The sequence below is a fragment of the Gymnodraco acuticeps genome, unplaced genomic scaffold, assembly GCF_902827175.1.
Source record: "Gymnodraco acuticeps unplaced genomic scaffold, fGymAcu1.1, whole genome shotgun sequence".
Taxonomy (NCBI): Eukaryota; Metazoa; Chordata; class Actinopteri; order Perciformes; family Bathydraconidae; genus Gymnodraco; species Gymnodraco acuticeps.
In genome coordinates this window covers 359,025-383,022 of record NW_022991046.1, presented here as the reverse complement: position 1 = coordinate 383,022, position 23,998 = coordinate 359,025, and the positions used below count along the sequence as shown (strand labels likewise).

Below are 23,998 nucleotides of genomic sequence, written 5' to 3'. Positions count from 1 at the left end.
GTAGAAGTACTCGGATCTTGTACTTGAGTAAAAGTAGAAGTACTCAGATCTTGTACCTGAGTAAAAGTAGAAGTACTCGGATCTTGTACTTGAGTAAAAGTAGAAGTACTCAGATCTTGTACCTGAGTAAAAGTAGAAGTACTCGGATCTTGTACTTGAGTAAAAGTAGAAGTACTCGGATCTTGTACCTGAGTAAAAGTAGAAGTACTCAGATCTTGAACTTGAGTAAAAGTAGAAGTACTCAGATCTTGAACTTGAGTAAAAGTAGAAGTACTCGGATCTTGTACCTGAGTAAAAGTAGAAGTACTCGGATCTTGTACCTGAGTAAAAGTAGAAGTACTCGGATCTTGTACCTGAGTAAAAGTAGAAGTACTCGGATCTTGTACTTGAGTAAAAGTAGAAGTACTCGGATCTTGTACCTGAGTAAAAGTAGAAGTACTCAGATCTTGTACCTGAGTAAAAGTAGAAGTACTCGGATCTTGTACCTGAGTAAAAGTAGAAGTACTCGGATCTTGTACTTGAGTAAAAGTAGAAGTACTCGGATCTTGAACTTGAATAAAAGTAGAAGTACTCGGATCTTGTACCTGAGTAAAAGTAGAAGTACTCGGATCTTGAACTTGAGTAAAAGTAGAAGTACTCAGATCTTGTACCTGAGTAAAAGTAGAAGTACTCAGATCTTGTACCTGAGTAAAAGTAGAAGTACTCGGATCTTGTACCTGAGTAAAAGTAGAAGTACTCAGATCTTGAACTTGAGTAAAAGTAGAAGTACTCAGATCTTAAACTTGAGTAAAAGTAGAAGTACTCAGATCTTGTACCTGAGTAAAAGTAGAAGTACTCAGATCTTGTACCTGAGTAAAAGTAGAAGTACTCAGATCTTGTACCTGAGTAAAAGTAGAAGTACTCGGATCTTGTACCTGAGTAAAAGTAGAAGTACTCGGATCTTGTACCTGAGTAAAAGTAGAAGTACTCAGATCTTGTACCTGAGTAAAAGTAGAAGTACTCAGATATTGTACCTGAGTAAAAGTAGAAGTACTCAGATCTTGTACTTGAGTAAAAGTAGAAGTACTCAGATCTTGTACTTGAGTAAAAGTAGAAGTACCCAGATCTTGTACTTGAGTAAAAGTAGAAGTACTCAGATCTTGTACCTGAGTAAAAGTAGAAGTACTCAGATCTTGTACCTGAGTAAAAGTAGAAGTACTCAGATCTTGTACCTGAGTAAAAGTAGAAGTACTCGGATCTTGAACTTGAGTAAAAGTAGAAGTACTCAGATCTTGTACCTGAGTAAAAGTAGAAGTACTCGGATCTTGTACCTGAGTAAAAGTAGAAGTACTCAGATCTTGAACTTGAGTAAAAGTAGAAGTACTCAGATCTTGTACCTGAGTAAAAGTAGAAGTACTCAGATCTTGTACTTGAGTAAAAGTAGAAGTACTCAGATCTTGTACTTGAGTAAAAGTAGAAGTACCCAGATCTTGTACTTGAGTAAAAGTAGAAGTACTCGGATCTTGTACCTGAGTAAAAGTAGAAGTACTCAGATCTTGAACTTGAGTAAAAGTAGAAGTACTCAGATCTTGTACCTGAGTAAAAGTAGAAGTACTCAGATCTTGTACTTGAGTAAAAGTAGAAGTACTCAGATCTTGTACTTGAGTAAAAGTAGAAGTACTCAGATCTTGAACTTGAGTAAAAGTAGAAGTACCCAGATCTTGTACTTGAGTAAAAGTAGAAGTACCTAGTGATGGCAGTTTGACACTGAAGCTTCGAACGGAGCTTCAACCCTGGACTTCCTATTCCATAGAAGCAGTGCTTGGAAGCTTGCTTCAAATCACGTGACATATGACGTCCGAAGCAGCAACTGCTTCAAATCACGTGACATGTGACGTCCGAAGCAGCAACTGCTTCATTTCCTGAATGAATCACTTGACTGGTTCGCGGTCCATTCACGCGATTCAATGCACTGCCTCGTCTCGATTCTGACAGGTGACAGGTTGAAACAGTTTCAAACTTGAGTGCTTCAACACTTTATGACCGCTCTAAACAATGCACAATGTGTGGGTTGTTGTCGTAGTTTGCGTTGTTGCTGTTGAGTTGTTGTTGGTATTGCATTTGATATCATTATAGAGCAAGCCAGGAAGAAAGATAGGTCGTTCTGGCTCGGGAAACACTTCGAAATGTGGAGAAGTTGTGAACAAAAAGACTATTATCAGTAATATAAAAACAGTTCAATATTTTAAGGAATAGATAGCCCATGGGTAGAGCCGGCGGCCCGAATGCGGCGATGTCCTCCGCGCAGCTGGTTCAAATCCCGGAATGGAAGTATTTTAATCATTGCTTTTCAACTTTAATAACTGATAAAAGGCCCTCTCCACCCAAAAACATGTCTAGCACTCTCTAGTCTCTTCTCAATAACCCAATACACACAATTATCAATCTTTAATTGCAAATAGAACATGATATTCAGTCTTAGTGTGTGTGTGCATCGAATATTTTTCAAGGCAAAGATACGTTAAACCCACTGCAGCCTTGCACTTCGCCAGGAGAGGTCGCTGTAACTGAAGCTTCGAGAAATGAACCTATTTCCGACACAATAGACCTATCGCTAAGCCACGCCCCCTTTGAAAACTCGGACAAACAAAGCCGACCGTGAATGACTGTTGACAATGGCCGCGGGGGGAGTTCAAGTCAATGTTAGCAGTGGTGGTCACTACATTAAATCTATAACTATAACTGTCCTTGTTGGTCATCATTTTCACTGTTATGCACCTGGCTGACTGTTACGTTACCTTTTTTTGGTTGAGGGTCTGTGTCTTTTCGGAGCAGCACACACGAGAGCCCGGATGGGATCTGGATATTCCAGAGTTGGCTTCCCATCTCTGAAGTGCTTTGAGGTGAAAAGACAGTTAGCTAAAAACACCAGCTAACTAGCGAGGACGAAAAGTCAGACAGCAAACGTTGATGTTGATAACACTGTAGCTAGTTAGCTGGCTAACAAGTTGGCAGCTAACGTTAGCTAGCTGGGCTGGATATACGCTAGCTAGTTGGCAGTCAAAGTCAATCGTTAGCAAACTAATAGTTTGGTCTACGTTTCTAATACATGCCGTCAAATATTATGTCTTTATGAATTGACCTTACCTTTGAGCAATAATAAGTGTCCTTGGTAATTGTCTTCACATTCAGTTGTGTATGTGGTTGACGACAAAGCATAATCCACCGCTTGCATTTGTTGAGTTTTCTTTTGGGCTTCGGAAAAGGTACGAAATATACTCCTCCATCCAGTCTTTTAGGGTACCTGGTGTCCGAATTACAGGTACCCCACGCACAGCGTTTCACCATCAGATATTAGCTAGATAATAAACATAGAAACTGAACTCTTCACAGTGGTTTCGATCACAGACGTCTGGTTTTGGTTTGATGCGCCCCACAAACGGCTTTTCTGGTGATGTCCGAGTTTTCTGCCAGGAGGGATTTTTGCTGTGATATGATTGGACAAATTCTATTTGGGGCGTGGTTTAGCGATAGGTCTATTGTCCAAGTGGTTCGACGCTTCATTCAAAGCTTCATTTTGCCATCACTAGAAGTACCAGAGTGTAGGAATACTCTGTTAAAGTAAAAGTCCTGCATTCAAAATGTTCCTCAAGTAAAAGTAGAAAAGTATTATCATCAAAATATAGTGAAAGTAGCGACAGTAAAAGTAGTCGTTGTGCAGATTGGTCCATTTCAGAATAATATATATGATATGTTTTATAATGATTGATCATGAAAGTGTTCTCAAAGCTGGTAAAGGTGCAGCTAGTTTGAATGACTTTGTAGACTGCAGGGTACTTGTGGATTTACTCCAGGTGGAACTAAAGTCTGATTTAACACTTGATTATATTTCACATCATTCATCCACATCTGTGAAGTAACTAAAGGTATTAAATACATGTAGTGGAGTAGAAGTACAAAGTAGAATAACATGGAACTACTCAAGTAAAGTGCAAGTACCTCCAAATTGTACTTTAGTACAGTCCTTGAGTAAATGTAGTAAAAAGTCACTTCCCATCACCTCTGTTAGTGGGACAGTTTTTGAATGCCTTATCATGTTTTCCCTCTATAGAGTGCTTATCAATATAGCTGAAAGCTACAAAAAATGTGCTACCGAATTTCCAAATCCTTTTGGTATCAACTATATTGAGTAGCAGAAATACAACCAACATTATATTTGTTGTCCCGGTCGTATTGTTGCATGATTATAAGCAAGTTGGCATTGTCCACATTTACCCTTTAAAACCAATAATATGTCATTGATAAGTCATCATGTCAATTAGCATGCCTGTTGCTATACGTTTTGTTTTATAGACATTTAACTCAAGTACTGTCAAGGAGTGAACTCTGAGGCATGAACTCAATTGCACGACTCAAACTCAGACTCGGATAGTGTTTCAAAATAAAGACTTTACTGGGATTTGCACAGTAATGAAAACAAGGAAAACAAAAACACTCTTTCGAGGAAAACTAGAACAGTGATCAATAACATAGATCCGTGAGAAGTCCGTGAGGTAAGCAGGAACGTAGGTCATAGAGAGACAACGAACTGACAATGAACAGGAGGGAGCTAACACAATATATACACAGGTAAAGGGGACACAGGTGGAAACAATCAGGGCGGGGAAAACAATCAAGGAAGCAGGAGACAGAAGGGGGCGGGGAGCGTGGAGGTCTGAAATGAGAGGGAGAATTAATGAAGGGAATAAACATAAAGCACAGGACAAAGGGACATGACAAAACTAACATAAAGAATACACTTTCACTATAAGTTTCTTGGACATGACAAGTACAGGGTTTGGAGGGTTACTTCAAAAATGTATATTCTGTTACAATTACCACTTCCTGTAAAAAAAGGTGTTTTTTTGGTGGTTGTTTAACTTTCCATGTTCATTCATAGTGCAGTAAAAGTGAATCAGATTTCACCAATGTTTCCGAGCTGATTAAATCAATTGTAAATGTTTGTCGTTTCCTGGCTTTGATATTAAATCCGCAGTGTGTGTGTTTCTTTTGAAAAGCAACCACAATAACATGAATACACAATTACAAATTACAAAAGTCCACATTCAAGTTGCAGGATTATAACAAAATAAGATGTAGGAAGTAGTGTGGTAGCATTCAGATAACAGTACAAGTTACATTGTTTACAGTCAAACTAAGAAGTAGCCGCCGTTCTATTAAGATTTGAATTACATTTTTTCCGTAACTTGTCTTTGAAAGAAATGGGATTTCAACTTCATTTTTAGCCATTTTTACAAACTGTTTTCAGCCCTGTTTGCCGAGCTTCGTGACTCTGTCCTGAGACATTACTGTCAGCCCTGGCTGGCCGGCCCCAGCAGGACCTCGTCTCTTTCCATGCCGTCGCTAATTATGAGCAGATTAAGACCACTGTAAATTCCCTAATGCGCTTATTAGTGAAAACATTATGTAATCTCCCGCATTGGCTGTCTGTAAGAGTCTTCAAATCACATGACCCTGATTCCTTTATTCTCCTTTGGTCTTTTTAACCACATTCTATCTTGTATTCAGTCAGGCTTTTAACATTATTCTCCTAATGTTTAGTAATTAAACGTTTTAAATTCAAGCCTTACAGAGGCTCTATTCAGCTTGTTGGGTGTTCCCTTTCCTGTACAGTGTTATATAGGTTTTTGTGAATTGTAACTTTGTCATGTTCCTTTAGCATAAAAGCATGATTTACCTTTTATGTTTCATCTAATCTAGTCGTTTATAGTTTATTTATGTGTTCCTTTAAAAGAAAATGTGTCTATTATGTTAGATTTTGTACTTATTTGGATAGTAATAATATTTGGGAGATTACTAGAGTTTAGCAGTAGCTCCATTGCAAATGCTTCCACACTATAATCAGGGATTACCACCACTTCATAATCCTGATTTACCCTCGTTCTGTGTATTTGAAGTCTCACTCCATTCATGCTTGATCCGACCTCGTAAACAACAGCTTTCAGTTGAATTGTTTTTTTGTATTATTCAACTGAAAAACATTGTGATGCTTTTGAATGGAAGTGTTTTTTAGCCTCTCGTTTATTTTCATAAAATCTGTGAATCACTTTTTTACAGCATACACCCTGCGACATCTCTGTGATGATCCCCCACACGCACACACACACACACACACACACACACACACACACACACACACACACACACACACACACACACACACACACACACACACACACATACCATGTATACATCACTTCCGGGGACATTACATTGATTTACATGCATTTCCTGGAGACTTATCCTAACCTTAACCATAACCAACACATGCCTAACCCTAACCCTAACCCTTACCCTTAACCTTACCCTTAACCTTACCCTAATCCTAAACCTAAACCTAACCATGTCTTCACCCTAAAATGAATGATTCCCCTTATGGGGACCTCCATTTTGTCCCCATAAGGGAGGCGAGTCCCCACATCAGAGTTCCCGTTAGTCGGTAATTACCGGACTACGACCGGTAAAATATGCTGAAGACCGGCAAATCTAAATCTCTCCGGTCAAAGTGTCCGTTCAAAATAATTTCCGTTTAGCGCAATACCACATCAGTTGCGCAACTTGCGCCATTTATGTGACAGACAAAAGAGTATGTGACGGACAAGAATAGTCAATTCTAATGTCTAACGGTGTGTCCACACAGCAGCTTTGACCAAATCTTGAAAATCCTGGAGCTGGGCGTGTCTGACAGCTTGGGGATTTCGCGACCAACAACCAATCACATGAATATCACATGAATATCCCGCCCCCGACATACAAAGCAAAAAAAACCCGGTTCTTCTACACTATTGTCAAATAGGAAGGGCTATGATGAACATTTATTTTTTTAACATTTTGAACATTTATGAGATTAATGTTTATGGTGCTATTTTATGCTACATTCCATGCTGGCTAATGATACTGTCTATGCTTGCTAGCAACGAAGTAAACTAGCAACGAAGTAAACTGGATATAAAATCCCCAAACAAGCGAAAACCTACCAGTTTCACCCACTGCCTCTGCCACCTCCCTCCATGCCTGGTTCCTCCGGTTTGTATCCCGGTAAGTAAATAGGGACTGGTCATAAAGAACCGGGTGATTTGCTACCGCAATAACTAAGTTCTCCTCCATTTTTGTGGAATATAGAAATGAACTGCGGGTCTGGTTCTCCCAGCTTGCACGCGGTTTGATTGGCTAGCGCTTGAACTGTCAGATTTGCATAAACGGATCTGATTGGCTGTCGCTTCCAGCTCAGCCTCAAAAGTTGAACATTGTTCAACTTTGGAATCCTGAACATCCTGGAAATCCTGGAAATCTTCGCCTCGCCCCCCCACAATGCAGTTCGGCGACAAGCGAGGGAAAGTGACGTCATCCCCATTCAAAGTCAATGGGCGGAGACGCGCTGGAAGCGGTGGACAAATCGCCAAAAGCTGCTGTGTGTACGGGCCGTAACACTTACGGAGCGTCCACACAGCAGCGTGCGTTGACGCTTGGCAGTGGGCGTGTCTGAAGCTTGGGGATTTTTTGCGAGCAACGCGACCAACAACCGACAACATGCATCTCCTGCCCCGACATACAAAGCAATAGCAATGTTAAAACGAAGTAAACTGGATATAAAATCCCCAAACAGGCGAAAACCTACCAGTTTCACCCACTGTCTCTGCCTCCTCCCTCCATGCCTCGCTCCTCCGGTTTGTATCCCGGTAGATGAACAGAGACTGATCATACAGCACTACTGCTATAATGAATTTTCCCTCCATTTTTTGGAATATGAGGAAATGACCTTCTCCCTGCACATCTGTATGTGTTTTCCTGCCACCAGATGTTTCCCTCTGCATATGTAAATGTGAGAGGAGAGGAAGGAAGAGGAGATCCTCTGTCAGCGTCTCTCACTGTGGATGGGCATCAGGCTCAGTGCTATGGACACACACTGTCCTACTTGAGACCGTGTGTGTGTGTGTGTGTGCGTGTGCGTGTGTGAGTGTGTGTGTGAGAGTGCCATAAAGTGGAGATGAGATAAATGGAGTCGGCCACAGGGTGGGGGATCAGATCAGAGTGTCTTTGTCTAGAGAACTGGCATCTGATTGTGTTGTCGGGACCAAGAGGCAACAGCATGTACTGTACACGCACACAGACACACACACACACACACACACACACACACACACACACACACACACACACACACACACACACACACACACACACACACACACACACACACACACACACACACACACTGTATCTATCACACACACACACACACACACACACACACACACACACACACACACACATACACATACACACACACACACACACACACACACAGATAATAATGTGTTGACATTGTGTGTTTTTCTGCTCTCTTTCAGGCTAATATTGGTCAGATGGACAACGCCAAGAACATGTGGGAGATGATAATGGGGAACTTGGCTCTCATCCAGGTAACTTTAACACTTGTCATGTGTCATGGAGCATCTCGTACATCCCCTAAACTAACCATGTTACCGGGAGAAATCGGGTTAATCTGAGAAGTCAGATAATGAGTTTACGTGCCTTTCAATTCGACCGTGAATTTGCTCTGAGATTCAATTCCCATGCAAGCATTTCATTCAGTTCGAAGGGTTAGTTTGTCCTTTGTGTGAGGTTGTATGAGTCAGGGTTAGGAGGGTTACTTTAAAAAGGTATCCATGTACAATTAATAAATACATGAAAGAAAATGTAATAAGTCACCGTATCATCAGTCCACCTTTTCTTCATAACTAGTTAAAAGCAAATCATAAGACATCGATTTTTCATTATAAGTCACATCATGTTTATTTAGTGTAAGGCAAGGCAAGTTTATTTATATAGCACTTTTCAACACAAGGCAATTCAAAGTGCTTTACAAAAAACGAAAGACATTAAGAAAATGGCATTTAAAATCAGTCATTAAAAAGAAAAGCTAATAAATTAAACATTAAAAGAAAAAGTACATGGATAAAAGTTACAGTGCAGTCTAAGATATGAATAGTTCAATTGAAAGCAGCGACAAAAAGAAAAGTCTTCAGCCTGGATTTAAAAGTAGTCAGAGTTGCAGCGGACCTGCAGGTTTCTGGGAGTATGTTCCAGATATTTGGAGCATAATAACTGAACGCTGCTTCTCCATGTTTAGTTCTGACTCTGGGGACAGAAAGCTGACCAGTCCCTGAAGACCTGAGAGATCTGGATGCTTCATATTTAGTGCATCAAAAATCACTTGTGTAATCTCAAAGCACTATTATAATTGCCTATGGAAGCATTCCTAATGCACTATGGATGTGGTCTTCATACAAAGTGCTTCACAATCTAGGATCAAAAGCAAAATAGAGAAATCAGATCTTTAATTCTGGTAAATCTGTTGTTTATATCCTCTGTTATGTACAGTAACAGCTCACAGCAGCAGATAATAAGCCTCTCCCGACAATTAAGTGTAACCTGTGAGGGATGAACAGCTGTAACCTTTAAAATCCTGAAGGTGTGGTCGGACCAGACAATACATACAATTCACTTTTTGTATGATCAGAGCCAGTGTTCAGTCACACTGGAGTTACTGGTGTGTTCAGTAATAGGGTAACACAGTTTACGGTAAGGCTATGAAAAAGCATGAATTCCTTCATGTAGTACGTCATGAACTATCAGTAATGTACAGGTATTAGTAGTATCTCATGCATGACTTAATGCAGGAACAATACCTTAATCAATGCATCAACTAAGGTATCTCAATCATCATGACTTCTGAGTTATTAATGATGTCTTCTTCATATAGATCTGCAGTTAAAGTGTCAGGCCAAACAACTGACCAGTCACAGCAATTATTGAATTCAAAGTGTTGTAATTATGATTAACTAATCATGACTTTGTCATTGCTTCATCATGTTTGTGCCCCTTCAAATAAAGTGGTGACCTGTTCCATCGTTTACACGGATAACTAACATATGATTAATGGTCAACACACTGAACAGGGTTGGGGTCAACACTTTGAATGATTACAACACTTGGAATTGCTGTGACCGGTCAGTTGTTTGGCCTGTCACTTTAACTGCAGATCTATATGAAGAACACATCATTAATAACTCAGAAGTCATGATGATTGAGATACCTTAGTTGATGCATTGATTAAGGTATTGTTCCTGCATTAAGTCATGCATGAGATACTACTAATACCTGTACATTACTGATAGTTTATGAAGTACTACATGAATTCATTCATTCTTTTTCATGCATTAAGTCATGCATGAATTCATGATGATTCATGTACCCTTACCGTAAAGTGTTACCGGATAAACTGGGTTCAGGTCAGGGCATCAAGAGAATCCTGATTATTTTTGACACAAATGGACAGAAATTCGTTTTTAAATGTTTTTGTGCATGATAAAGATCATGGATTAGTATGTTGCTGTGACAAAAGTGCATCCAGAGGAAAGGAAATTACAATAATACAAACTAACCAACCCTAAGGGGCCAAAGTGGACCAGGAACATGTACAATTATTGCTTAATATGGCAAAATTACCTAATCAGGATACAAAAAAAGAAATGGCTGTATTCCCTATACACCAACAGTGAAACACATGAGCACAGAAAAGCAGAAATAAAATCTGAGCTGACAGAAAATGTTCCGTTTGAGTTGAACACACACAGTTAAGATCACACACACTATTTTATGAACTTATAGGTTCACCTGCTGAATTAAAAACAGAACAAATGAAGCAAAGAAAGTGGAAACCATGAAGCAGATTCAGGCAGTAGAAGATTAGATTCACACTTAATTGATTATCCTACAGAACAGAACAGCTCACAGAGAAGAGAGAACATCTGATCCTTTACAACAAACACTATCTGCTCTTCTTAGCTGTCTTACTAACATTGTCTCCTGCTAGTGATCCACCATTGTTTGAGAAGTTACAGTAGTCTGTTTTAATGTAACTGTAAGGGAATACAGTTTTTATTGTATCCTAATTACGTAATCCTGTTACATGTAACCTGCTACTTCCCAAGCCTGCCATAAACAGACTTCTACCAAAACATGGCCTCTTCTCTGACCTCTCCTATAGGGTCTGCCATTTGAAGTTGTGGTTATGTAATGTTTGGTGATCCCAAAATTCCTGGAACACTTGAAACCGGTGCTGACACAACCGCCTGTAAAGAGGGCCAGGGTGCACTGGGTCACTCTGCTGCTCCACAAATGGAGATTCTGTCTATTTTAATAGTGGTATAAGTGTAAGGGATCGTCTTCCCCATGGATAGAAAACTCTCTGTATGTGATGGAATAAGGTGTTATCAAATATCTATTAATAAAAGCATGTGTATGAGTGCTGGGTGAGCTCGTACAGTGTGTCCGTTTCTAAAAGCTGCTCCACTGTAACAAGATAGCCCAACATACATCTGGAGTTTACATGTTGGCTGTAATGGAGACCCCGTTGGTGTTGGTGAACATTAACATTCACCTGTTTGCAACTTACAAATTATCCCTCTAATATATCATATTCCAATTACTTGTATACAGACTCTTATTGCACTATTTCTATTCTACTGTATTTGTATGTACTTGCACTATTTGATCTGTTTTATTGTGTTCACTGTTGGAGGAGCCTGTGACCTAAGATTTTCATCGACATAACTACACAGTAGCTGTTATATTATGTATTTATTTCAACAAGGACCATGCATACAAATACATTAATCTCAGTAACGAGAAGAGATGAATTATGCCAGATTTGAGCTAATAGCTAATTTCCATCTGCAGTCCAGGTAGGTACATCCTGTAACAATCAAAAACACTACACACATTGCATCATCTCTATCACACAAACTGTTATAAAACATGATTTGAGTACAGGTCAATAAAATAATTCATAGTACAGTTCAAATATAATATTACAATACAGTTACATTTGAAAAACTCAGATTACAGTGTGATTAATGTTGGCATGACTGGTTGCTTAATATCAATTGATTTGCACCATAAGAGAATGAGTTAAAGTCAGTACAGGTAGCTATGACGAATGACAATCACAGCCTTGAATCTTGATTCCTTGGTGTGTGTGTGTGTGTGTGTGTGTGTGTGTGTGTGTGTGTGTGTGTGTGTGTGTGTGTGTGTGTGTGTGTGTGTGTGTGTGTGTGTGTGTGTGTGTGTGTGTGTGTGTGTGTGTGTGTGTGTGTGTGTGTGTGTGTTCAGGTCCAGGCCACAGTGGTGGGCTTCCTAGCCTCCATCGCGGCTGTGATCTTCGGCTGGATCCCAGAGGGCCACTTCAGGCTGGACCACGCCGTGCTGCTGTGTGCCTCCAGCGTGGCCACCGCCTTCATCGCCTCGCTCATTCTAGGTACTTAGCCGTATTTATCAATCTAACAAGTGCAAGAAATCCTTTAGTCCATCAGTTGCAAACATTCAATAACAGTTTAAAGAGGACATATGTTGCTCATTTTAAGGTTCGTATTTGTATTTAGTGTCTCTACTGGGACATGTTTACCTGCTTTAATGTTCAAAAAGCTCTTTATTTTTCTCTCTCTGTTGTGATTGGTCAACTGCTTATAGATCATCACGTCCCATCACGTTGGCCTATCACGTACAATGTGTTGGAGCCCTAGCCAATAGAAGCGTGAGTGATCCATAGTGATGTCACTATGATCTGGAAGTAAGCAAAGGAGACAATTGGAGGTGTTTCCTATATAAGATACTACAGGACTGGGAAAACCTCAAAAAGCATAATAGGGCCTCATTAATGATTATGTTAACATTCTTTAAAATACTTTAATATGCTTTTATGGTGGCTCTGGAACATCAACATCTAATCACTATGGATGATGATGAAAAAGAGACCTTGTTGAGAGCAGTTTCATGTAGGAACTATTTCTTTCGACCAAACTACACCCACCAATACGCAGGAGTCCATCTTCCTATTAACAAGCAGCATTGACAGCGCGAGATGTAAACATTAGCGGCGTCCGTTAGCTGAGTAGATGCTCGCTTCTTCGAGACAGCCATAAGTGAGTGGATTAGTATTAGAAACTGAAATGTTCCTGTTCCTGGAGTGTAAGTACAAAACATTACTTTAAACAGGTCTTTTCATTTTGAAATATCTTAAAGCCTTCAGCCTCCTTTCTGGTCACCTGCCCTGTTGTTGTCCTGGTCATCTCACTTTAACACTAAAACCTCCACACCGTTTTGTTTTTGCCAACTTTCCTCGTGGAAAACAAGAGAATCCCAATCCTTTTTCTGGGGAAAAAACCCCTCTTGTTACGCCCTTAAAGACAACATGTTCTCCTCTGTGTTTTTGCTCACCACACTTGTTTGAAGTCAATGAGCCCCCTGGTGATGGAAGGTTACTCAGAACATCACGTGCTTTTGTATTGTGTTTTTCACAATGTATTAATGTTTTAATGCTTTGTTAAGCACTTTGTGACTAAGCCTGGGAAAAGCGCTTTATAAATACATTTTACTTACATACTTACTTACTTACATAGACTATGAAATACTGACATGTGTGACAGTCTCTCAGGTGTCTTCCGTGTTGTGTAATTTCTGACCCATAATCCCACAGGGCTCATCATGATAGGTGTGATCATCGCGGCCAGGAAGGTCGGCATAAACCCCGACAACGTGGCCACGCCCATCGCTGCGTCGCTGGGAGATCTGATCACTCTGTCGCTGCTGGCAGGCATCTCCACGGGACTGTACAAGGAGCTAGGTACACACGCACGCACGCACGCACGCACGCACACACACACACACACACACACTCACGGGTTTTATAATACATGGGAAACATTTCGTATTCACCCTCTGTCAAAAACATGTACGACGGCGAAGTACAACAACAAGGGCAAGATGTTCTGAAGGCAGAGAACGCAGATCCTTTAATTAAAGGGGACATATTCTGCTAAATATCAGTATGTAGTGTCTCTACTTTAAAGAGTCCTCTCCTGCTGATGTTCAGGTGTATATCAGTATGTAGTGTCTCTACTTTAAAGAGTCCTCTCCTGCTGATGTTCAGGTGTATATCAGTATGTAGTGTCTCTACTTTAAAGAGTCCTCTCCTGCTGATGTTCAGGTGTATATCAGTATGTAGTGTCTCTACTTTAAAGAGTCCTCTCCTGCTGATGTTCAGGTGTATATCAGTATGTAGTGTCTCTACTTTAAAGAATCCTCTCCTGCTGATGTTCAGGTGTATATCAGTATGTAGTGTCTCTACTTTAAAGAGTTCGCTCCTGCTGATGTTCAGGTGTATATCAGTATGTAGTGTCTCTACTTTAAAGAGTCCTCTCCTGCTGGTGTTCAGGTGTATATCAGTATGTAGTGTCTCTACTTTAAAGAGTCCTCTCCTGCTGATGTTCAGGTGTATATCAGTATGTAGTGTCTCTACTTTAAAGAGTCCTCTCCTGCTGATGTTCAGGTGTATATCAGTATGTAGTGTCTCTACTTTAAAGAGTCCTCTCCTGCTGATGTTCAGTTGTATATCAGTATGTAGTGTCTCTACTTTAAAGAGTCATCTCCTGCTGATGTTCAGGTGTATATCAGTATGTAGTGTCTCTACTTTAAAGAGTCCTCTCCTGCTGATGTTCAGGTGTATATCAGTATGTAGTGTCTCTACTTTAAAGAGTCCTCTCCTGCTGATGTTCAGGTGTATATCAGTATGTAGTGTCTCTACTTTAAAGAGTCCTCTCCTGCTGATGTTCAGGTGTATATCAGTATGTAGTGTCTCTACTTTAAAGAGTTCTCTCCTGCTGATGTTCAGGTGTATATCAGTATGTAGTGTCTCTACATGTCTCCATGCTTTAATGTTCAAAAAGCTCTTTATTTCTCTCATACTGTCTGTGCTGCAACACCTCTTTTCACCCTCTGTCTGAAACCAGAGCCCAGTCTGCTCTGATTGGTCAGCTGGCCGGCTGGTCAACCGCTTTGAGATGTCCCGCCCCTTAGCCTATCACGAACAATGTGTTGGAGCGCTAGCCAATAGAAGTGCTAGTGTTACATAGTGCTAGTGTTACATAGTGCTAGTGTTACATAGGGATGTCACTAGGAAGCAAACAAAGGAATCCAATGGAGGCGTTTCAGGCAGTGGGAGAGAAACTCACACAGGGATTTTAGCCTTTGCAGACCATTGACATGCACTAAAACCTATATAACAGGAAAGGGAAAACTTACAAAAAGCACAATAGGGCCTCTTTAATTTAATAACTAGCCACTTTAACCATCAAACATGCAATTTTGGAAATATAAAAAAGTGATTCGCTTAAAACCTTCTGCATAATAAACATCGTTTAATTTTAAAACAGTGTCGGAAACACTTTTATGGAGGAGATGGAATGTAAAAACTTGTATGTAATTTAGTCAAAGCACACGCGTACTGAAGTACTGTTGTCGTTACAGCTTTGTTCGGACGTCAGATTAATTTGTTTCCTCATGGCAGGAGAAAGAAAAAAACCAGTTGTTGTATCACAACAATAGAGAGAGGAATCATATCCAGTGAATTATAATAACGATAGAGGAAAATGTGATACAAATAGAAACTCCTCTTGCCTTTGAAGATGTTTTGATGAAAGGGAGCAGCATGTGTAGAAATGCGACTGAGCGTCAAGCGGCGCGCAGGAAATAAAAACAGAACCCGCCCACACATCACCTCGCTGTGTTTTATCACGGGAAATCCACATTTTATTTATAGCTCTGCAAATGTACTCCCTTTAAATGGTACTGTTTATTCAGGTGTAACACTGCCCCCTGGAGACAACACAGGGAATTACTGTCCCCACACATACAGTCCTGCTTAAGTCCTAAATGTTAAAAGTCAATTTTTGTTGAATTTCCGAAAGGTTTGAAGCATTACTTGGTGATTCAATATTCCATAAAAAAATGGATAGCATGCAATTTGAAGCACTCTTTCAAAAACTGTAAAAACCACTTTCTTATAAAATAAAATAAAATGAAGAACTTCGCACACGTGGACGTTCGCTTGTAACAGCAGAGAAAGTGAAGAAAAAGTGAAGAAAAAAAACAGAAGCATCAAAATCATTTATTGGGAACAAACACAGAGTCAAAAGTGTAATTAATTAAAACACTTAAAATACTCCTACTATCCACTAAACCAGTTGAAAAGAAAACCTCTTAAATGTTGTCCTAAATGTCTCGGTTAGGGGGAAAGATCGGATCAAAAGAGGATGGTATATCCAAAGCTATGTATAAAAGCAATTGTTGTGAGGATAAAAGAAGCCTATCGGGAGAGAGGTTCTCTGTGTTCTAAAGAAACGACCCACAGATTAGATTCAAGGCTTTTATTGTCATTTGTACACAGCTACAGTGTAGATATGTCTATGAACATCTTAGGTCACAGGCTCCTCCAACAGTCACGGCCTGTCCACACAGCGGCTTTGGAAAAATCTTGAAAATCTTGGAGGTGGGCGTGTCTGAAAGCTTGGGGATTTTTTGAGAGCAACGCGACCAACAACCAATCACATGAATAATAATAATAATAATAATAAATGATATTTATATAGCGCCTTTCAAGGGACCCAAGGTCGCTGTACAAACAAAACAAACAGAAAATCAAAGGGCAAACCAAATAAATAAATAAAGGAAGCCAGGGGACCAGAAAAGGGCTAGGGCCCGAAGGCCAGGGTGAACAGGTGTGTTTTTAGTGATGATTTGAAGATGTCCAGGGAGGCATCATTACGGATCTCGGCAGGAAGTGCATTCCAGAGGGTGGGGGCCGCAACACTGAATGCCCTGTCACCAACAGTTCGGAGGCGAGAGCGGGGGATGGAGAGTAGGCCCGTGTCTGAGGACCGCAGACTCAGAGAAGGGGTGTAGGGATGGAGGAGGTCCGATAAGTACTGGGGGGCGAGGGAATGGAGGGACTTGTACGTGAGGATGAGTGTTTTGTATTGAATCCGGGACTTGACCGGCAGCCAATGTAGGTGGATGAGGGTGGGGGTGATATGGTGCCATGGCTTGGTTTGGGTGAGAAGCCTGGCGGCAGAGTTCTGGACGTATTGGAGCCTATCCAGGGTTTTGCTGGGATCCCCGGACAGGACTCCATTGCAATAGTCCAGACGGGATGTAATGAAGGCGTGTACAAGGGTTTCTGCCACAGAGTCAGAGAGAGAAGGCCGGATTCTGGCAATGTTTTTTAGGTGGTAGAAGGCGGATTTGGTGACAGAAATGACGTGCGCCTGGAAAGAGAGGGTGGTGTCCAGGATGACTCCCAGGTTGCAGACTTCAGTGGACGGGGAGATGGGGCAGCCGTCAATGGAGAGAAGCAGGTCTCCAACCTTCTGGAGCTGCGCCTTGGGAGCCACAATCATGAGCTCTGTTTTATTGCTGTTGATTTTGAGCAGGTTTGATGACATCCAGTTGTTTATGTCCTGTAGGCAGTTGACAAGGGATTGAGGGGGGAGCTGAGTGGACGGTTTGGTGGAGAGATAGAGCTGTGTGTCATCAGCATAAGAGTGAAAGCTGAGACCATGTTGGCGGATGATTTGACCAAGTGGGAGCATGTAGATATTGAATAGGAGGGGTCCAAGCACAGAGCCTTGAGGTACACCTTGGTTGACTGGGGCGGGAGGGGAGCTGCAGTCACTGATGGTGACAACGTTTTGAATCTCCCGCACCCGACATACAAAGCAAAAAACCCCGGGGATTTTATGCGAGCAATATATATATATATATATATAAACTCCCCAAACAGGCCAAACCCTACCAGTTTCACCCACTGTCTCTGCCACCTCCCTCCATGCCTGGTTCCTCCGGTTTGTATCCCGGTAAATAGTTCTGGTCGTAAAGAACCGGGTGATTTGCTACCGTAATTTCTCGTTTGGAATATGAGGAAATGAACTGCGGTCTGGCTTATACTGTCAGATTTGCATAAACGGGATTTGATTGGCTGACGCTTCCACCTCAGCTTCAAAAGTTGAACATTGCTCAACTTTTGAATCCTGAAAATCCTGGAAATCTTGGAAATCTTCGCTTTGCTTCCCCACAATGCAGTTCGGCGAAAAGGGAGGCAAAGTGACGTCACCCCATTCAAAGTCAATGGGCAGAGAAGCGTTGGAAGCGTTGGAAGATTATTTTAACGCCACTGTGTAGACGGGCCGTGACAGTGAAACTTTACATCATAGACTCTACAGTGTGCATTACATTAATGCACACAATGTACAACAATATCTCGCCCCACAAACCTCCACGAGGAACCTACGATCAGAAAAGGCAAACCTCCTCCTTCCCCCCAGGACCAAACTGAAAACCATGGGAGACCGAGCCACAGACTGTGAATGCTTTTAAAAAAGACCAAAAAACGCATCTTTTTAGAATAGCCTTTTACTAGATTTTTAAAACCCCCACATTTTGCCATGCCGGCATAAATGTCACTGCTTTTATTCTGTTGTTTTAATTGTTTTTGTTGTTTTGTTTCACCCTTTTTACTCTGTAGCACTTTGAGTTTTGTTTACTTGAATGAAAAGTGCACTTTTAAATCAAATAGATTATTACTATTATTATATCTGTTTTATTTTTTTATTACTGCCGAATTGTATTCCATATTTTATTCCATTTTATTCCATTCTATGTAAATACTGCTAATACTCCTCCTCCTCCTCCTCCTCCTCTCAGATAACAACTACGCCAACCCTCTGGTGTGTGCTGTGTTCGTGGCTCTGTGCCCTCTCTGGGTGCTGATCGCTCGGAGGATCCCGTCCACCAGAGAGCTGCTGTACTCCGGCTGGGAGCCCGTCATCATCGCCATGGCCATCAGCAGGTAGGTTTTTGTTTTGTTTTTAAAAACCTATTCCCAAGCGTATCGCCATATTTAACAGTAATTATCCAAATCAATGATGTTGGTGTCAAAACATCGCAATTGACAATTCATTTAAAGGTCACCTATTATGCAAAATCCACTTCTTCATGTCTTTTTTACATCAACATGTGTCCCCTCTTCTTCATGTCTCTTCTACATCAACATGTGTCCCCTCTTCTTCATGTCTCTTCTACATCAACATGTGTCCCCTCTTCTTCATGTCTCTTCTACATCAACATGTGTCCCTCTTCTCATGTCTCTTCTACATCAACATGTGTCCCCTCTTCTTCACGTCTCTTCTACATCAACATGTGTCCCCCTCTTCTTCATGTCTCTTCTACATCAACATGTGTCCCCTCTTCTTCATGTCTCTTTACATCAACATGTGTCCCCTCTTCTCATGTCTCTTCTACATCAACATGTGTCCCCTCTTCTTCATGTCTCTTCTACATCAACATGTGTCCCCTCCTTCTTCATGTCTCTTCTATATCAACATGTGTCCCCTCTTCTTCATTCTTCTTCTACATCAACTTGTGTCCCCTCTTCTTCATGTCTCTTCTACATCAACTTGTGTCCCCTCTTCTTCATGTCTCTTCTACATCAACATGTGTCCCCTCTTCTTCATGTCTCTTCTACATCAACATGTGTCCCCTCTTCTTCATGTCTTTTCTATATCAACATGTGTCCCCTCTTCTTCATGTCTCTTCTACATCAACTTGTGTCCCCTCTTCTTCATGTCTCTTCTACATCAACATGTGTCCCCTCTTCTTCATGTCTCTTCTACATCAACATGTGTCCCCTCTTCTTCATGTCTCTTCTACATCAACATGTGTCCCCTCTTCTTCCTGTCTCTTCTACATCAACATGTGTCCCCTCTTCTTCATGTCTCTTCTATATCAACATGTGTCCCCTCTTCTTCATGTCTCTTCTCCATCAACATGTGTCCCCTCTTCTTCATGTCTCTTCTACATCAACATGTGTCCCCTCTTCTTCATGTCTCTTCTACATCAACATGTGTCCCCTCTTCTTCCTGTCTCTTCTACATCAACATGTGTCCCCCTCTTCTTCATGTCTCTTCTACATCAACATGTGTCCCCTCTTCTTCATGTCTCTTCTACATCAACATGTGTCCCCTCTTCTTCATGTCTCTTCTACATCAACATGTGTCCCCTCTTCTTCATGTCTCTTCTACATCAACATGTGTCCCCTCTTCTTCCTGTCTCTTCTACATCAACATGTGTCCCCTCTTCTTCACGTCTCTTCTACATCAACATGTGTCCCCTCTTCTTCATGTCTCTTCTACCTCAACATTGTTCCCCTCTTCTTCACTGTCTCTTCTACAATCAACATGTGTCCTCCCTCTTCTTCATTGTCTCTTCTACATCAAACATGTGTCCCCTCTTCTTCATGTCTCTTCTACATCAACATGTGTCCCTCTTCTCATGTCTCTTCTACATCAACATGTGTCCCCCTCTTCTTCATGTCTCTTCTTACATCAACATGTGTCCCCTCTTCTTCAGGTCTCTTCTACATCAACATGTGTCCCCTCTTCTTCATGTCTCTTCTACATCAACATGTGTCCCCTCTTCTCCATGTCTCTTCTCCATCAACATGTGTCCCCTCTTCTTCATGTCTCTTCTACATCAACATGTGTCCCCTCTTCTTCATGTCTCTTCTACATCAACATGTGTCCCCTCTTCTTCATGTCTCTTCTACATCAACATGTGTCCCCTCTTCTTCATGTCTCTTCTACATCAACATGTGTCTCCTCTGTGGAAAGAGACTCTGAAAGTTTCAGGAATAAAGATTCTCTCTCTTTTTGATCCATTTCTATAAAAACCTGTCTGAAAATGAGCTGATCAGATTTTGGCCACTTTGTGATGTCATAACGATGTTTTGTCTTGTGTAACCATTAGCCAATCAGCAACCAAGGTACCCCCCCCCCCCTTATCACCTGAATCTCCTCCTAGAGCACCATTGAGTTCTTTGTAACCAAATGTCTCTCAGAGGGGCGTGGGGAGGGGCTCCTTATTTTCATCTAAAGTAACAGACAGAGAATCAGCACTTTTGAAACAGAGGGGATTATGGGTAATGCTGCAATGATCTGTTTGGTATTTGGAGCCAAACACTTCAGAGACATGTTTTGTATATATTTGAGACCTGTAATATATTGATGAAAAACAGTATAATAGGATAGCGCTTTTCCTAATGCTGTATTTGTATCATCTATTGGCATTATTTATTAGGTTAAGTCTATATGTTCTCATCATTATTTACAGCCTATTGCACGACCCACATTCTTAACTGTGGGACCTTTTATGTATTTCATTCACTATGAGCAGAAGTTGGAAGTAGTGGAGTACAAATACTTTGTTACTGTATGTAGCGGCCAAAATCCTATAGAACTAAAACAGCCGCCGAGGCACTAGTTAGCGGATCTTACGCAGGGCATGGCTCATCCAAGTCCAGACAAGAACCTCCATTTGTGCATTTTATTCCAATAATAAAGAACAATGAACAGGTTTCCTAGATCTCTTTCCTTAAGCCGTTCCTATGGCTTTCCCTTGTGTGGCTTGTAACACCCTGGTAAAAAACCGTTTGCCTACTAGTGCTCTGGCTCCCACCACCCACCTGTCTCCAATATATACAATTACACCAGGTGCTCTAATCACCCAGTGCCCAAATATGCCTTCAAAATAAAAGCATAGAAACTACTTTAACTTATGACGCTAACTAAGAATACATATAAATAAATGATAATAATAAACACTATAAACAGCAAGAAAATAAATGTTAAACTATTAAATAATATAAAGATATATATATATAGCTCCAACACTGTACTTAAGTACATGTTTCTGGTATCAGTACTTTACTCCACTACTTATTTTTCTGACGACTTTTTACTTTCTACTTCTTACATTTTCCAAACAGGCTGGGTACTTTAGTTTGAATCTGTATTCCGAATGCTCAAAGCGCTTTACAGTTCATATTACACATATCAGACATATAACAGTGATTACAGCAAATCAGGGGGAAGTGTCTTGCCAAAGGACACACAGTTATTGGTACTTTTTACTTAAGTACATTTCGAAGCCCATACTTCTTTACTTTTACCAGAGTATTTTTAAACAAGAATATCTGTACTTCTACTTGAGTAAAGGATGTGTGTACTTTTGCCATCTCTGACTTTGAGCCCTCAGTTAATCCCTCCTGTGTATCTTTCAGTGTTGGAGGGTTGATCCTCGACAAGACCGTCACCCACCCAAACTTTGCCGGCATTGCCGTCTTCACCCCGGTCATCAACGGTAAGAAGTCGGAAAACTTGAATCATTCCTTTGGGGAAAGTGGTAGTAGAGAAAGGAAAATGAATGTGTTGTAGACCAGTCAATACGCTCACAAGTAAAACATCAATCAATCAAACAAAACAAGGATGCCATTTAGGCGTGAAGTCGCTTAATGTCCAGTGGTCTCAATTCAATGCATGTCTCTTGTGCCGATTTCTCCACGTTTTACTGGAACTACAGGTTCATTTCTAACGCGATAAGGTTTACAGATTGTTGAAGATCTTAAACATTGACAGCTGTAGTTCTTTATGCGTCTCCTAAAAATGACATTCCCAATGACTGTCGATTGATTACAACGGTACGAGGGAAGCATTAGATTTCTTTATGGCGCATCACAAATATGTCTGTAGTCATAATCAGTATACAAACACACATTACTTCAACCCTGCAGAGCACCTAACTAAATTGTTGCAGTTGAATTTGAACCTTGTTGAAAACTGTAAAAACTGTTGTGTTCTGTTTCCATGTTCTCACCCTGTGTGTGTGTGTGTGTGTGTGTGTGTGTGTGTGTGTGTGTGTGTGTGTGTGTGTGTGTGTGTGTGTGTGTGTGTGTGTGTGTGTGTGTGTGTGTGTGTGTGTGTGTGTGTGTGTGTGTGTGTGTGTGTGCGCGTGCGTGCGTTTGTGTGTGTAAGGTTTAAGGTTTATATTAGGGCTGTCAAACGATTAAACATTTTAATCAGATTAATCACAGTTTAAAAATTAATTAATCATGATTAATCACGAACCTCTCTGAAGAACCAGCACCTTACCGTGGTAGAGAGGTTTGTGTGCCCTGATGAACCTGGGGGCTGTGTTGTCTGGAACCTTGTGTTCCTGGTAGGGTCTCCCATGGCAAATTGGTCTCAGGCAAGGGGCCAGACTAAGATTGGTTCAAAATACCTCATGAAAGACGACACAAGAAGTGAGGATACCCGGCCCGGAGGGAAGCCCGGGGTCCCCTTCTGGAGCCAGGCCCAGAAGGAGGACTCGTCGGCGAGCATCTGGTGGCCGGGCTTGCCACGGAGCCCGGCTGGGCCCAGCCCGAAAAGGCAACGTGGGCAACACCTCTGCTTCTCCGTCCCGCGGGCCCACCACCTACGGGAAACATCGATGGGGTCGGGTGCGCTGCCAGAAGGGTGGCAGTGAAAGCGGAGGGTCTCGACGGACCAGACCCGGGCGACAGAAGCTGGCTTTGGGGACGTGGAACGTCACCTCTCTGGGGGGGAAGGAGCCGGAGCTTGTGCGGGAGGTGGAGCGTTACCAGTTGGATCTGGTTGGGCTCACCTCTACGCACAGCGTCGGCTCTGGAACCTTACTTCTGGATAGGGGTTGGACTCTATTCTTCTCCGGAGTTGCTCAAGGTGTGAGGCGCCGGGCGGGTGTGGGGATACTCACAAGTCCCCGGTTAGGTGCTTCGTTGTTGGAGTTTACCCCAGTGGACGAGAGGGTCGCCTCCCTACGCCTGCGGGTTATGGGGGGGAAAACTCTGACTGTTGTGTGTGCTTATGCACCCAACAGCAGTTCAGAGTATACAGCCTTCTTGGAGACCCTGGAAAGAGTCCTGTATGGGGCTCCTGAAGGGGACTCTTTAATCTTGCTGGGAGACTTCAACGCACATGTGGGCAATGATGGAGACACTTGGAGGGGCGTGATTGGGAGGAACGGCCCCCCTGATCTGAACCGGAGTGGTGGTTTGTTACTGGACTTCTGTGCTAGTCATGGATTGGCCATAACAAACACCATGTTCGAACATAAGGATGCTCATAAGTGTACGTGGTACCAGAGCACCCTAGGCAGAAGGTCCATGATCGATTTCGTTATCGTATCATCGGACCTGAGGCCGTATGTT

General features: G+C 41.6%; 1 protein-coding gene across 2 annotated transcripts in view; it reads left to right on the top strand.

Annotated features, from left to right (window-relative positions):
* Nucleotides 1–23,998, top strand: part of slc41a1 (solute carrier family 41 member 1) — a 55,254-nt gene that overhangs the window by 21,970 nt on the left and 9,286 nt on the right. For both annotated transcript variants that reach the window (XM_034236576.1, XM_034236577.1), the window contains exons 4-8: nucleotides 8,391–8,462; nucleotides 12,217–12,361; nucleotides 13,580–13,726; nucleotides 18,640–18,784; nucleotides 22,052–22,131. In XM_034236576.1, coding sequence (XP_034092467.1) covers nucleotides 8,391–8,462; nucleotides 12,217–12,361; nucleotides 13,580–13,726; nucleotides 18,640–18,784; nucleotides 22,052–22,131 — 589 coding nt within the window. The remainder of the gene's footprint in view (nucleotides 1–8,390; nucleotides 8,463–12,216; nucleotides 12,362–13,579; nucleotides 13,727–18,639; nucleotides 18,785–22,051; nucleotides 22,132–23,998) is intronic.